The sequence below is a fragment of the Chanodichthys erythropterus genome, chromosome 21, assembly GCF_024489055.1.
Source record: "Chanodichthys erythropterus isolate Z2021 chromosome 21, ASM2448905v1, whole genome shotgun sequence".
NCBI lineage: Eukaryota > Metazoa > Chordata > Actinopteri > Cypriniformes > Xenocyprididae > Chanodichthys > Chanodichthys erythropterus.
The window spans coordinates 34,157,557-34,167,588 of NC_090241.1; the positions used below are offsets into that span (position 1 = coordinate 34,157,557).

General features: G+C 32.0%; 1 protein-coding gene across 2 annotated transcripts; it reads right to left on the reverse strand.

The window, feature by feature from the left end:
- On the reverse strand, positions 1-9,194 carry tusc2a (tumor suppressor 2, mitochondrial calcium regulator a). 2 transcript variants are annotated; one of them, XM_067373423.1, is made up of 4 exons: positions 9,123-9,194; positions 7,382-7,593; positions 1,235-1,355; positions 1-520 (listed from the first exon to the last, which is right to left on the reverse strand). In XM_067373423.1, exons 2-4 carry the CDS (start codon positions 7,528-7,530, stop codon positions 455-457), a joined length of 336 nt encoding a protein of 111 aa, XP_067229524.1. In that variant the 5' UTR covers positions 7,531-7,593; positions 9,123-9,194; the 3' UTR covers positions 1-454. The 2 variants fall into 2 exon arrangements, with proteins under 2 accessions (XP_067229524.1, XP_067229525.1); XM_067373424.1 differs by lacking the exon at positions 9,123-9,194 and adding an exon at positions 8,951-9,116.
- Positions 9,195-10,032: the final 838 nt, after the last annotated feature.

Genomic DNA, 10,032 nt, shown 5'->3' on the forward strand with positions numbered 1-10,032 from the left:
AACAATTTTATTCAAATATATTAACTCATAATTTACTGTACAATAAACGATTACAAGTGCAGATGTGGCTTGCAATCCAACAAACAAACAGAGTCAGACTTTGATACAACAGAATATTATAATATACAATAGAACGATAAACACGCACAATAACAAACACGTGATTTATGTACAATCCCTGCATTGTTCCTTACTTACACACTTTCATTGCACATGCGTTCCTTACTGTACATCACAGAAGACAGAGCGACATACGTCTGCTGTCTATACACCAGAATGCTAATCAGAAAATATGATTCGACTTTTTGGTCAAAGCCAGCTGAAGGGCAAACGCCCTCCCTGTCGTAACAGAGAGCCATGGGGCGTCCTGACAGAGGAACAGCAAAGGTGGAAGGAAGTTGAGGGTGGCCGTGGCGCTCCTACAGCCGAGTCACTTCCTAAAGAGTCTGTTTGCTTATATTTCACACAGGATGACAGGGAAGTCCACATGGATTCGTGGGTGATCCAAATGAACGATTCCCTGAAAGCATGAAATATGAAAAAAATACGAAATATTGAGCTATAAAATTAAATTATGTGATTTAAGGTAAACAAAACATTTAGATAAGACACCAAGAATGAATAAATAAATAAAAGGGTAGCTTAGATGTTTAGATAAGAGACCAGAAACAATCAAATGTCTTGTGGTCAATGTCTTTTAGCTTTGAGGCTAAATGTATTTTTTAGCAGTTACACATCCTTCTATTCTGGAAAAACAGACTAAAAATATATTACATTTATTCATTTATCAGATGCTTAAATCGACTCACAAATGAGGAATACAACAAGCCATTCATCTTAAGGAGGCAATAATAACATGAGAAGAGCTAGTAATACAAAGTTTCATACCCAGTCTAGAATAGTACAAGAACGGGGAGGGATTTAAGAAATGGAGAAAGAAGAGAAAGAACAGATGTTTCAAGTGATTTTTTTTTTACAATAAATTATAAATATTTTATGGCACCGACTAGTTTTCCAGGCTGTGATGTAAATTAAAGTAATTTAAATAAGTCGCTTCTAACATAGGATCTTTAATATTAATTTAACAGTTTAATTATCATCATTAAGAATTATTGAGTTTAAATGTATTTATATATAATATATAACCAATATAAATATATAATTGATTTCTCGAGCTGATCCTGTCAATTTGCACTAATGTGTCCATGTATCTGATCGGATCAGTGTCTCTCACCTGAGGTATGAGGTTTTTCTGAATCCTTTTCAGCTTAGCTTTCTTTCTGCCATTCTTGGTCACCACAGTCTCCTCATAAAACTCATGAGCCAGATCTCCATCTTCATCAAAATACAAGGAGCTGCAATCACAAAGAGCAGCTGGGTGAATGTCACAATAACACATCCAGGTCACATTTCACACACACGTCTTTTATGAGTTAAAATTTGCACAAAACTTGAAGTCTTATCTTATTAAAATTTTATATTTATTTATTTAGGATTGTGGCATTATGACAATTGTATGGAAGCTTGTTTCTGCCACTGAATTAAAAATAAAAAAGGTAATTGTGAGTTTTTAATCTCATAATTCTGACTCTTTTTTTCCACAATGGCAAGTTTATATCTCACAATTCTGACTTTATAACACACAAATGCAAGAAAAAAAGTCAGAATTGTGAGTAATAAACAATTGTGAGTTACAGTCAGAATTGCGAGTTATAAATTCAGATTTGCGTGATATAAAGTCAGAATCGCATGATACAGTCAGAATTGCTAGATATAAATTCAGAATTGCGAGTTATAAACTCCTGCAAGTTATAGTCAGAATTGTGAGATATAAAGTCAGAATTGCAAGATATAAAGTCAGAATTGCGAGATATAAAGTCAGAATTGCAAGATATAAAGTCAGAATTGCAAGATATAAAGTCAGAATTGTGAGATATACAGTCAGAATTGCGAGATATAAAGTCAGAATTGTGAGATATAAAGTCAGAATTGTGAGATATAAAGTCAGAATTGTGAGATATAAAGTCAGAATTGTGAGATATAAAGTCAGAATTGCAAGATATAAAGTCAGAATTGCGAGATATTAAATCCGAATTGCGAGATATAAAGTCAGAATTGCGAGATATAAAGTCAGATTTGCGTGATATAAAGTCAGAACCGTGAGATATACAGTCAGAATTGCTAGATATAAAGTCAGAATTTCGAGATATAAAATCAGAATTGCGCTATATAGTCAGAATTGTGAGTTATCGTCAAAATTGTGAGTTACAAAGTCAGAATTGCGAGATATAAAGTCAGAATTGCGAGATATTAAAACAGAATTGCGAGATATAAAGTCAGAATTGCAAGTTATAAAGTCAGAATTGCAAGTTATAAAGTCAGAATTGCGAGTTATACAGTCAGAATTGCGATATAAAGTCAGAATTGCGCAATATAGTCAGATTTGCGAGTTATACTCAGAATTGTGAGTTATCGTCAAAATTGTGAGTTAGTCAGAATTGCGAGTTATAAAGTCAGAATTGCAAGTTATAAAGTCAGAATTGCGTGATATAAAGTCAGAATCATATGATACAGTCAGAATTGTGAGTTACAAAGTCAGAATTGCGAGTTATAAAGTCAGAATTGCAAGTTATAAAGTCAGATTTGCGCAATATAGTCAGATTTGCGAGTTATACTCAGAATTGTGAGTTATCGTCAAAATTGTGAGTTACAAAGTCAGAATTGCGAGATATAAAGTCAGAATTGTGAGTTACAAAGTCAGAATTGCGAGTTATACAGTCAGAATTGCGAGTTATACAGTCAGAATTGCGATATAAAGTGAGAATTGCGCAATAGTCAGATTTGCGAGTTATACTCAGAATTGTGCGTTATCGTCAAAATTGTGAGTTACAAAGTCAGAATTGCGAGTTATAAAGTCAAAATTGCATGTTATAAAGTCAGAATTGCAAGTTATAAAGTCAGATTTGCGCAATATAGTCAGATTTGCGAGTTATACTCAGAATTGTGAGTTATCGTCAAAATTGTGAGTTACAAAGTCAGAATTGCAAGTTATAAAGTCAGATTTGCACAATATAGTCAGATTTGCGAGATATAAAGTCAGATTTGCGAGATATAAAGTCAGAATTGCGAGATATAAAGTCAGAATTGCGTGTTATAAAGTCAGAATTGTGAGTTATAAAGTCAGAATTTCGAGATATAAAGTCAGAATTGCGCTATATAGTCATAATTGTGAGTTATCGTCAAAATTGTGAGTTACAAAGTCAGAATTGCGAGATATAAAGTCAGAATTGCAAGATATTAAATCAGAATTGCGAGATATAAAGTCAGAATTGCAAGTTATAAAGTCAGAATTGCGCAATATAGTCAGACTTGCGAGTTATACTCAGAATTGTGAGTTATCGTCAAAATTGTGAGTTAACCCCTTAACTGTCACCGTCCCACAGGTGGGACGTTTGCCATTACATATTTAAAACAGTAATATTCTATACTAAACCTAAACGAATCTTGACAAACTATATATCATTTGAAAGCTTAGAATCTCTTGTTTACATATTTGGTGACTGATTTCCAAAATAAATTACATAGGAGCAGTAATTTATCAATTTGCAACAAGCATATTTTCATACTCATAAGGCATGTTCAGACCTTTATTTTGAAATTGCAATGAACATGAAAAATCATTAAAGATTTGTTGAAACATGTTTGTTTTCATGCCAAGAGTTCAAAAGATAAAATCCATTCAATTTTTTGAGAAAAAAAGGTCTGAAAATGTTTTTAATAGGAAAAAAATACATTTATGATTGTGGCGCCGATCTATAACCTAGGCCTACATACATGTTATTTTTATGTTTATTAGAGGCTGAATTCATATCAAATTCTGCCAAAATTCCCATACTACTTCTATATAGGATATCTACTTCATAAATTGTATGAAAATAATGGAAATATATGGTTCAGATCACTCAAACCACATATGGAAATGGAGGCGCCTTTATATGGTCAGTAATGGAGCTTGGTTGTCATCTAGTGAAAAAGTGTGGTACTGCGCCCAAACAAAATCTTACTGAAAGCTCATTTTTTGAGATATCAACCTGAAATTTGGAACACAACTTGTTCAGATTTTTGGCTTTGATTTCCTTGCAGCTTTAGAGTAAAACTTGTTTTGTAAAATATATATTTTATGTAAAATATAAAATATTATATTTTTACATTTTACATTTTCATAAACATAAACTTCTATAACTTTTTTTCTGTTTCACTTACATAAGTTTTTTCACATCTACAATAATCTGCCAAATTTCATCTTTAAAACAAGACCAGCCTTTTGTCTATACTCCAAAGTATTCTTGAATTACAACCATTTAAGTTTGGATAGTGCATTTTCTTGTCTAAAAAAAAAAAGTGGGGGTGACAGTTAAGGGGTTAAAGTCAGAATTGTGAGTTACAAATTCAGAATTGCGAGTTATAAAGTCAGAATTGCGAGATATAAAGTCAGAATTGCGAGATATAAAGTCAGAATTGCAAGTTATAAAGTCAGAATTGCAAGATATAAAGTCAGAATTGCAAGTTATAAAGTCAGAATTGCGCAATATAGTCAGATTTGCGAGTTATACTTAGAATTGTGAGTTATCGTCAAAATTGTGAGTTACAAAGTCAGAATTGCGAGTTATAAAGTCAGAATTGCGAGATATAAAGTCAGAATTGCGCAATATAGTCAGAATTGCGCAATATAGTCAGATTTGCGCAATATAGTCAGATTTGCGAGTTATCGTCAAAATTGTGAGTTACAAAGTCAGAATTGCGAGATATAGTCAGAATTGCGAGTTATACAGTCAGAATTGCGAGTTATACAGTCAGAATTGCGAGTTATACAGTCAGAATTGCGATATAAAGTGAGAATTGCGCAATACTCAGATTTGCGAGTTATACTCAGATTTGTGAGTTATCATCAAAATTGTGAGTTACAAAGTCAGAATTGCGAGTTATAAAGTCAAAATTGCATGTTATAAAGTCAGAATTGCGAGATATAAAGTCAGAATTGCGTGTTATAAAGTCAGAATTGCGAGAAATAAAGTCAGAATTGCGATATAAAGTCAGAATTGCGCAATATAGTCAGATTTGTGAGTTATACTCAGAATTGTGAGTTATCGTCAAAATTGTGAGTTACAAAGTCAGAATTGCAAGTTATAAAGTCAGATTTGCGCAATATAGTCAGATTTGCGAGTTATACTCAGAATTGTGAGTTATCGTCAAAATTGTGAGTTACAAAGTCAGAATTGCAAGTTATAAAGTCCGATTTGCGCAATATAGTCAGATTTGCGAGATATAAAGTCAGATTTGCGAGTTATAAAGTCAGAATTGCGTGTTATAAAGTCAGAATTGCAAGTTATAAAGTCAGATTTGCGAGTTATAAAGTCAGAATTGCAAGTTATAAAGTCAGAAATGCGAGTTATAAAGTCAGAAATGCGAGATATAAAGTCAGAATTGCAAGTTATAAAGTCAGATTTGCGAGTTATAAAGTCAGAATTGCAAGTTATAAAGTCAGAAATGCGAGTTATAAAGTCAGAAATGCGAGTTATAAAGTCAGAATTGCAAGTTATAAAGTCAGATTTGCGAGTTATAAAGTCAGAATTGCAAGTTATAAAGTCAGAAATGCGAGTTATAAAGTCAGAAATGCGAGATATAAAGTCAGATTTGCGAGATATAAAGTCAGATTTGCGAGTTATAAAGTCAGAATTGCGTGTTATAAAGTCAGAATCATATGATACAGTCAGAATTGTGAGTTACAAAGTCAGAATTGCGAGTTATAAAGTCAGAATTGCGCAATATAGTCAAATTTGCGAGTTATACTCAGAATTGTGAGTTATCGTCAAAATTGGGAGTTACAAAGTCAGAATTGCGAGTTATAAAGTCAGAATTGCGAGATAAAGTCAGATTTGCGCAATATAGTCAGATTTGCGAGTTATACTCAGAATTGTGAGTTATCGTCAAAATTGTGAGTTACAAAGTCAGAATTGCGAGTTATAAAGTCAAAATTGTGAGTTATAAAGTCAGAATTGCGAGATATAAAGTAAGAATTGCGTGTTATAAAGTCAGAATTGCGAGATATAAAGTCAGAATTGCGAGATATAAAGTCAGAATTGCGATATAAAGTCAGAATTGCGCAATATAGTCAGATTTGCGAGTTATACTCAGAATTGTGAGTTATCGTCAAAATTGTGAGTTACAAAGTCAGAATTGCGAGTTATAAAGTCAGAATTGCGTGTTATAAAGTCAGAACTGCGTGTTATAAAGTCAGAATTGCAATATATAAAGTAAGAATTGCGAGTTATTAAGTCAGAATTGCGAGTTATAAAGTCAGAATTGCGAGATATAAAGTCAGAATTGCGAGTTATAAAGTCAGAATTGCGAGATATAAAGTCAGAACTGCGAGATATAGTCAAAACTGCGAGATATAAAGTCAGAACTGCGAGATATAGTCAGAACTGCGAGATATAAAGTCAGAACTGCGAGATATAGTCAGAACTGCGAGATATAAAGTCAGAACTGCGAGTAATAAAGTCAGAATTGCAATATATAAAGTCAGAATTGCGAGTTATAAAGTCAGAATTGCGAGTTATAAAGTCAGAATTGCGAGTTATAAAGTCAGAATTGCGAGTTATAAAGTCAGAATTGCGAGTTATAAAGTCAGAATTGTGAGATATAAAGTCAGAATTGCGAGTTATAAAGTCAGAATTGCGAGTTATAAAGTCAGAATTGCGAGTTATAAAGTCAGAATTGCGAGTTATACTCTTTGTTCTGAGTTAACCTTTTTTTTTTTGTGGCAGAAACAAGCTTCCATACAATTGAGCACACTTTCCCCCAAACTAACCTACTGAAAAATTAAAGGTTCTTAATGTTGATTTGGAGTCTCCTACAATAGGTTTACAGCATCCAAGGTAAAAAAAAACACTTTTTTCAATTTTCTCATAATATACATTGCAGCATCAGCTCTTTTCTCACAGTGTCTGAAACAGTTTGTTTGATTATTCAGCCTTTCCGAGAGCCTCCTCTGCTCTGATTGGTCAGACGGCCCAGTCTGTTGTGATTGGTCAACCACTTATAGCATGTGTCGGAAACAAAACGCCCATTACAATTTCTTTCAGATTTCCTTCAAAAGTTTCTTCTCTTGACTTTGGAGTGAAATATGACTTGAACATGGTATTACAATGAGAATCACCCAGTTAGTGACTAACATGGCCCAAAACATCAACAACTGACAAGACTAAACTAAATGGTGCTCAGAACTTGCAGGTTATTGACCTGGAGAATCACAGGTTGTCCTTACATTTCTAGAACAATTTTAAAGACTTCACATTACCCTATACAACACAATGTTTACCTTCTCCTTGTGAAGACAAATGGTGTCGCATTCTTGGAGCTTCGGAGACGTGCTAAACACTGTTCACTGACCTCACCGGGAGCTTCTCCTCCAGCTCCAGAGCTGGTAAAAGGCCAGACTCCTTTAGTTTTGGATCCGCTGCCTCCCATTTTTATTGATGATGCATTATTTTAGAGGAGGTGGACCGGCCAGCAGATCATCTCAGTTCAGTACTGAAAAACAGAGAGCATGTTACAGACTTCTGCCATAAAGGCGAAGTCATATGGCATTGTAACTGGGCATGTGTGGCTTGTGGTGTGGCTTCAAAGCACTGCTGTGGTTGCGCTAGCTCTGTGAAACTGTGGTGAGGTCTTTTTATAGTCTGTAATACCTGGAGGCAAGGTCCAAAATGAACACTCGTCAAGTACTAAATGGAAGTAAAAACTGGTTTTGATGAATGGACACTTTTATAAGCAATGCAGCATACCACCTGATCGGTCTAGCTATATTTGTTCTGGCAAAAATACATAAATAAACAAAGAAATAATAATATTTTATAGGGTCATTCTGTGTCAACTCAACCAGAGGTCCTTGACTCAAATTTTTTATTTTGTTAATATTTTTTCTGAAGAAAGACTACCATAAATAGTGATGAAAGCCAAAATATTACATGACGACATGGATGAATATTTACTGAGAAATCCACTGTTTTGTAGAGTGGGGTCAAAATTACAATTTGTACCTAAAATTCAAACCAAATTACAGGGGTAATGTAAATGATTTTAGAAAGGCATATAATGCAACAAAGATTGTTAAAGACAACAGATTTTACTAAAAGACCTACCAATCTCCATGTAAAAATGAATGATGTTGCCATCTCAAAATTTGTCATTTGAACCCCCTCTACAAAATAGTCGATTACTCAGTAAATATTTATGGCATTTAATATTTTGGCTTTTAATAAATAGGCCTATTAATGTTTGTCTTTCTTCAGAAAACACTACTAACAAAATAAAAAAAAAAATTGCCAGGGATGTTTCCAAAATGTGGGTGATTTCACAGAGTAACCCTAGAATTATAATAACAACAAATGAACAGAAAAAGTTTCTTTTTTTTTTTTTTTTTTTGCTGCCTTGCCAGCTGAATATTATGTGTCAAAAAGAATTATAGTGATCATAAAGAAGCAGAATATATATATATATATATATATATATATATATATATATATATATATATATATATATATATATATATATTCTGCAAATAAAATGCAATATAAAATGCAACATTCTGTTTATTTCACTAAATGTAATGAACACTTCATGTTAAAACAGCTTGTCAAATTAATAATGAACTTCTCCAAATGTGTTATGGTACATAAATCTTCTCTTAAGATCCAGATCTGCTGGTGTAAACTGTAATCCCAGTCTGTTAAAGCTGTAATCCCAGTTAGTTAGCATGCTAGCTGCTTATACCTGAAGAGCGTCACATGAACCAAATTATACACACAAGTAAATGCTATTTACAGGTCTCTGAAATTAATCAGTAAATTGACGTGTTTTTTTTTCTCAAAAAATGTCATTGACTCACCCTAATAAAGATGAACGTTAAAGAGTTGTTTGCGATGTAAACAAGACATAAACCATTGACAGCGATTCAACACTCAAGAAAACGCGACTATCACGCATTTCAGTTCATTGGTTCGTTTTGTTTTCATACCAGAAAACATTCAAACAAAGGACAATATGAAATGCATACATACAGATAATGTAAATCTCATTGTTTTGGTTCTTCTAGCCTGCTGTCTCCAAGCGCAATGACGTGATTTGGCGACGTCACAATTACGCGCCGAGTTTCTGAAAGGAACCAGCATTTTTTTCTTTTAGGGTTGTTTTAATATAATTTATTTATTGGATCTATCTATTTCAATATTTGTTTATATATTGTGAAGCGATTTGTGTTATATTATATTATATTATATTATATTATATTATATTATATTATATTATATTATATTATATTATATTATATTATATTATATTATATTATATTATATTATATTATATAAAGAAGGTATACGATTTAGGCTATTTATTTTCTGTAATCTATCTATCTATCTATCTATCTATCTATCTTTCTATATCTTCATCCATATCTATCTATCTTTCTATCTATCTCTATTTATCTAATTAATTATTTGTTTATGTATTGTGAAGCTATCTGTATTATATTATATTATATTATATTATATATTTTTATATTATATATATAAAATAGATTTAGGCTATTTATTTTCTGTAATCTATCTATCATCTATGTATCTATGTATCTATCTATCTATCTATCTCTCTATTTATCTAATTAATTATTTATGTATTGTGAAGCTATCTGTATTATATTATATTATATTATATTTTTTTTTATTATATATATAAAATAGATTTAGGCTATTTATTTTCTGTAATCTATCTATCATCTATGTATCTATGTATCTATCTATCTATCTATCTTTCTATATCTTCATCCATATCTATCTATCTTTCTATCTATCTCTCTATTTATCTAATTAATTATTTGTTTATGTATTGTGAAGCTATCTGTATTATATTATATTATATTATATTATATATTTTTATATTATATATATAAAATAGATTTAGGCTATTTATTTT

Bases quoted from the DNA above. Each gene is read 5' to 3' on its own strand.
- tusc2a (XM_067373423.1), bottom strand. From the start codon at position 7,530: ATGGGAGGCAGCGGATCCAAAACTAAAGGAGTCTGGCCTTTTACCAGC. The intron at 1,356-7,381 runs GTAAACATTGTG...TTGTGATTGCAG, and splicing joins TTTGTCTTCACAAGGAGAAG to CTCCTTGTATTTTGATGAAG. The intron at 521-1,234 runs GTGAGAGACACT...TCATGCTTTCAG, and splicing joins AGAAAAACCTCATACCTCAG to GGAATCGTTCATTTGGATCA.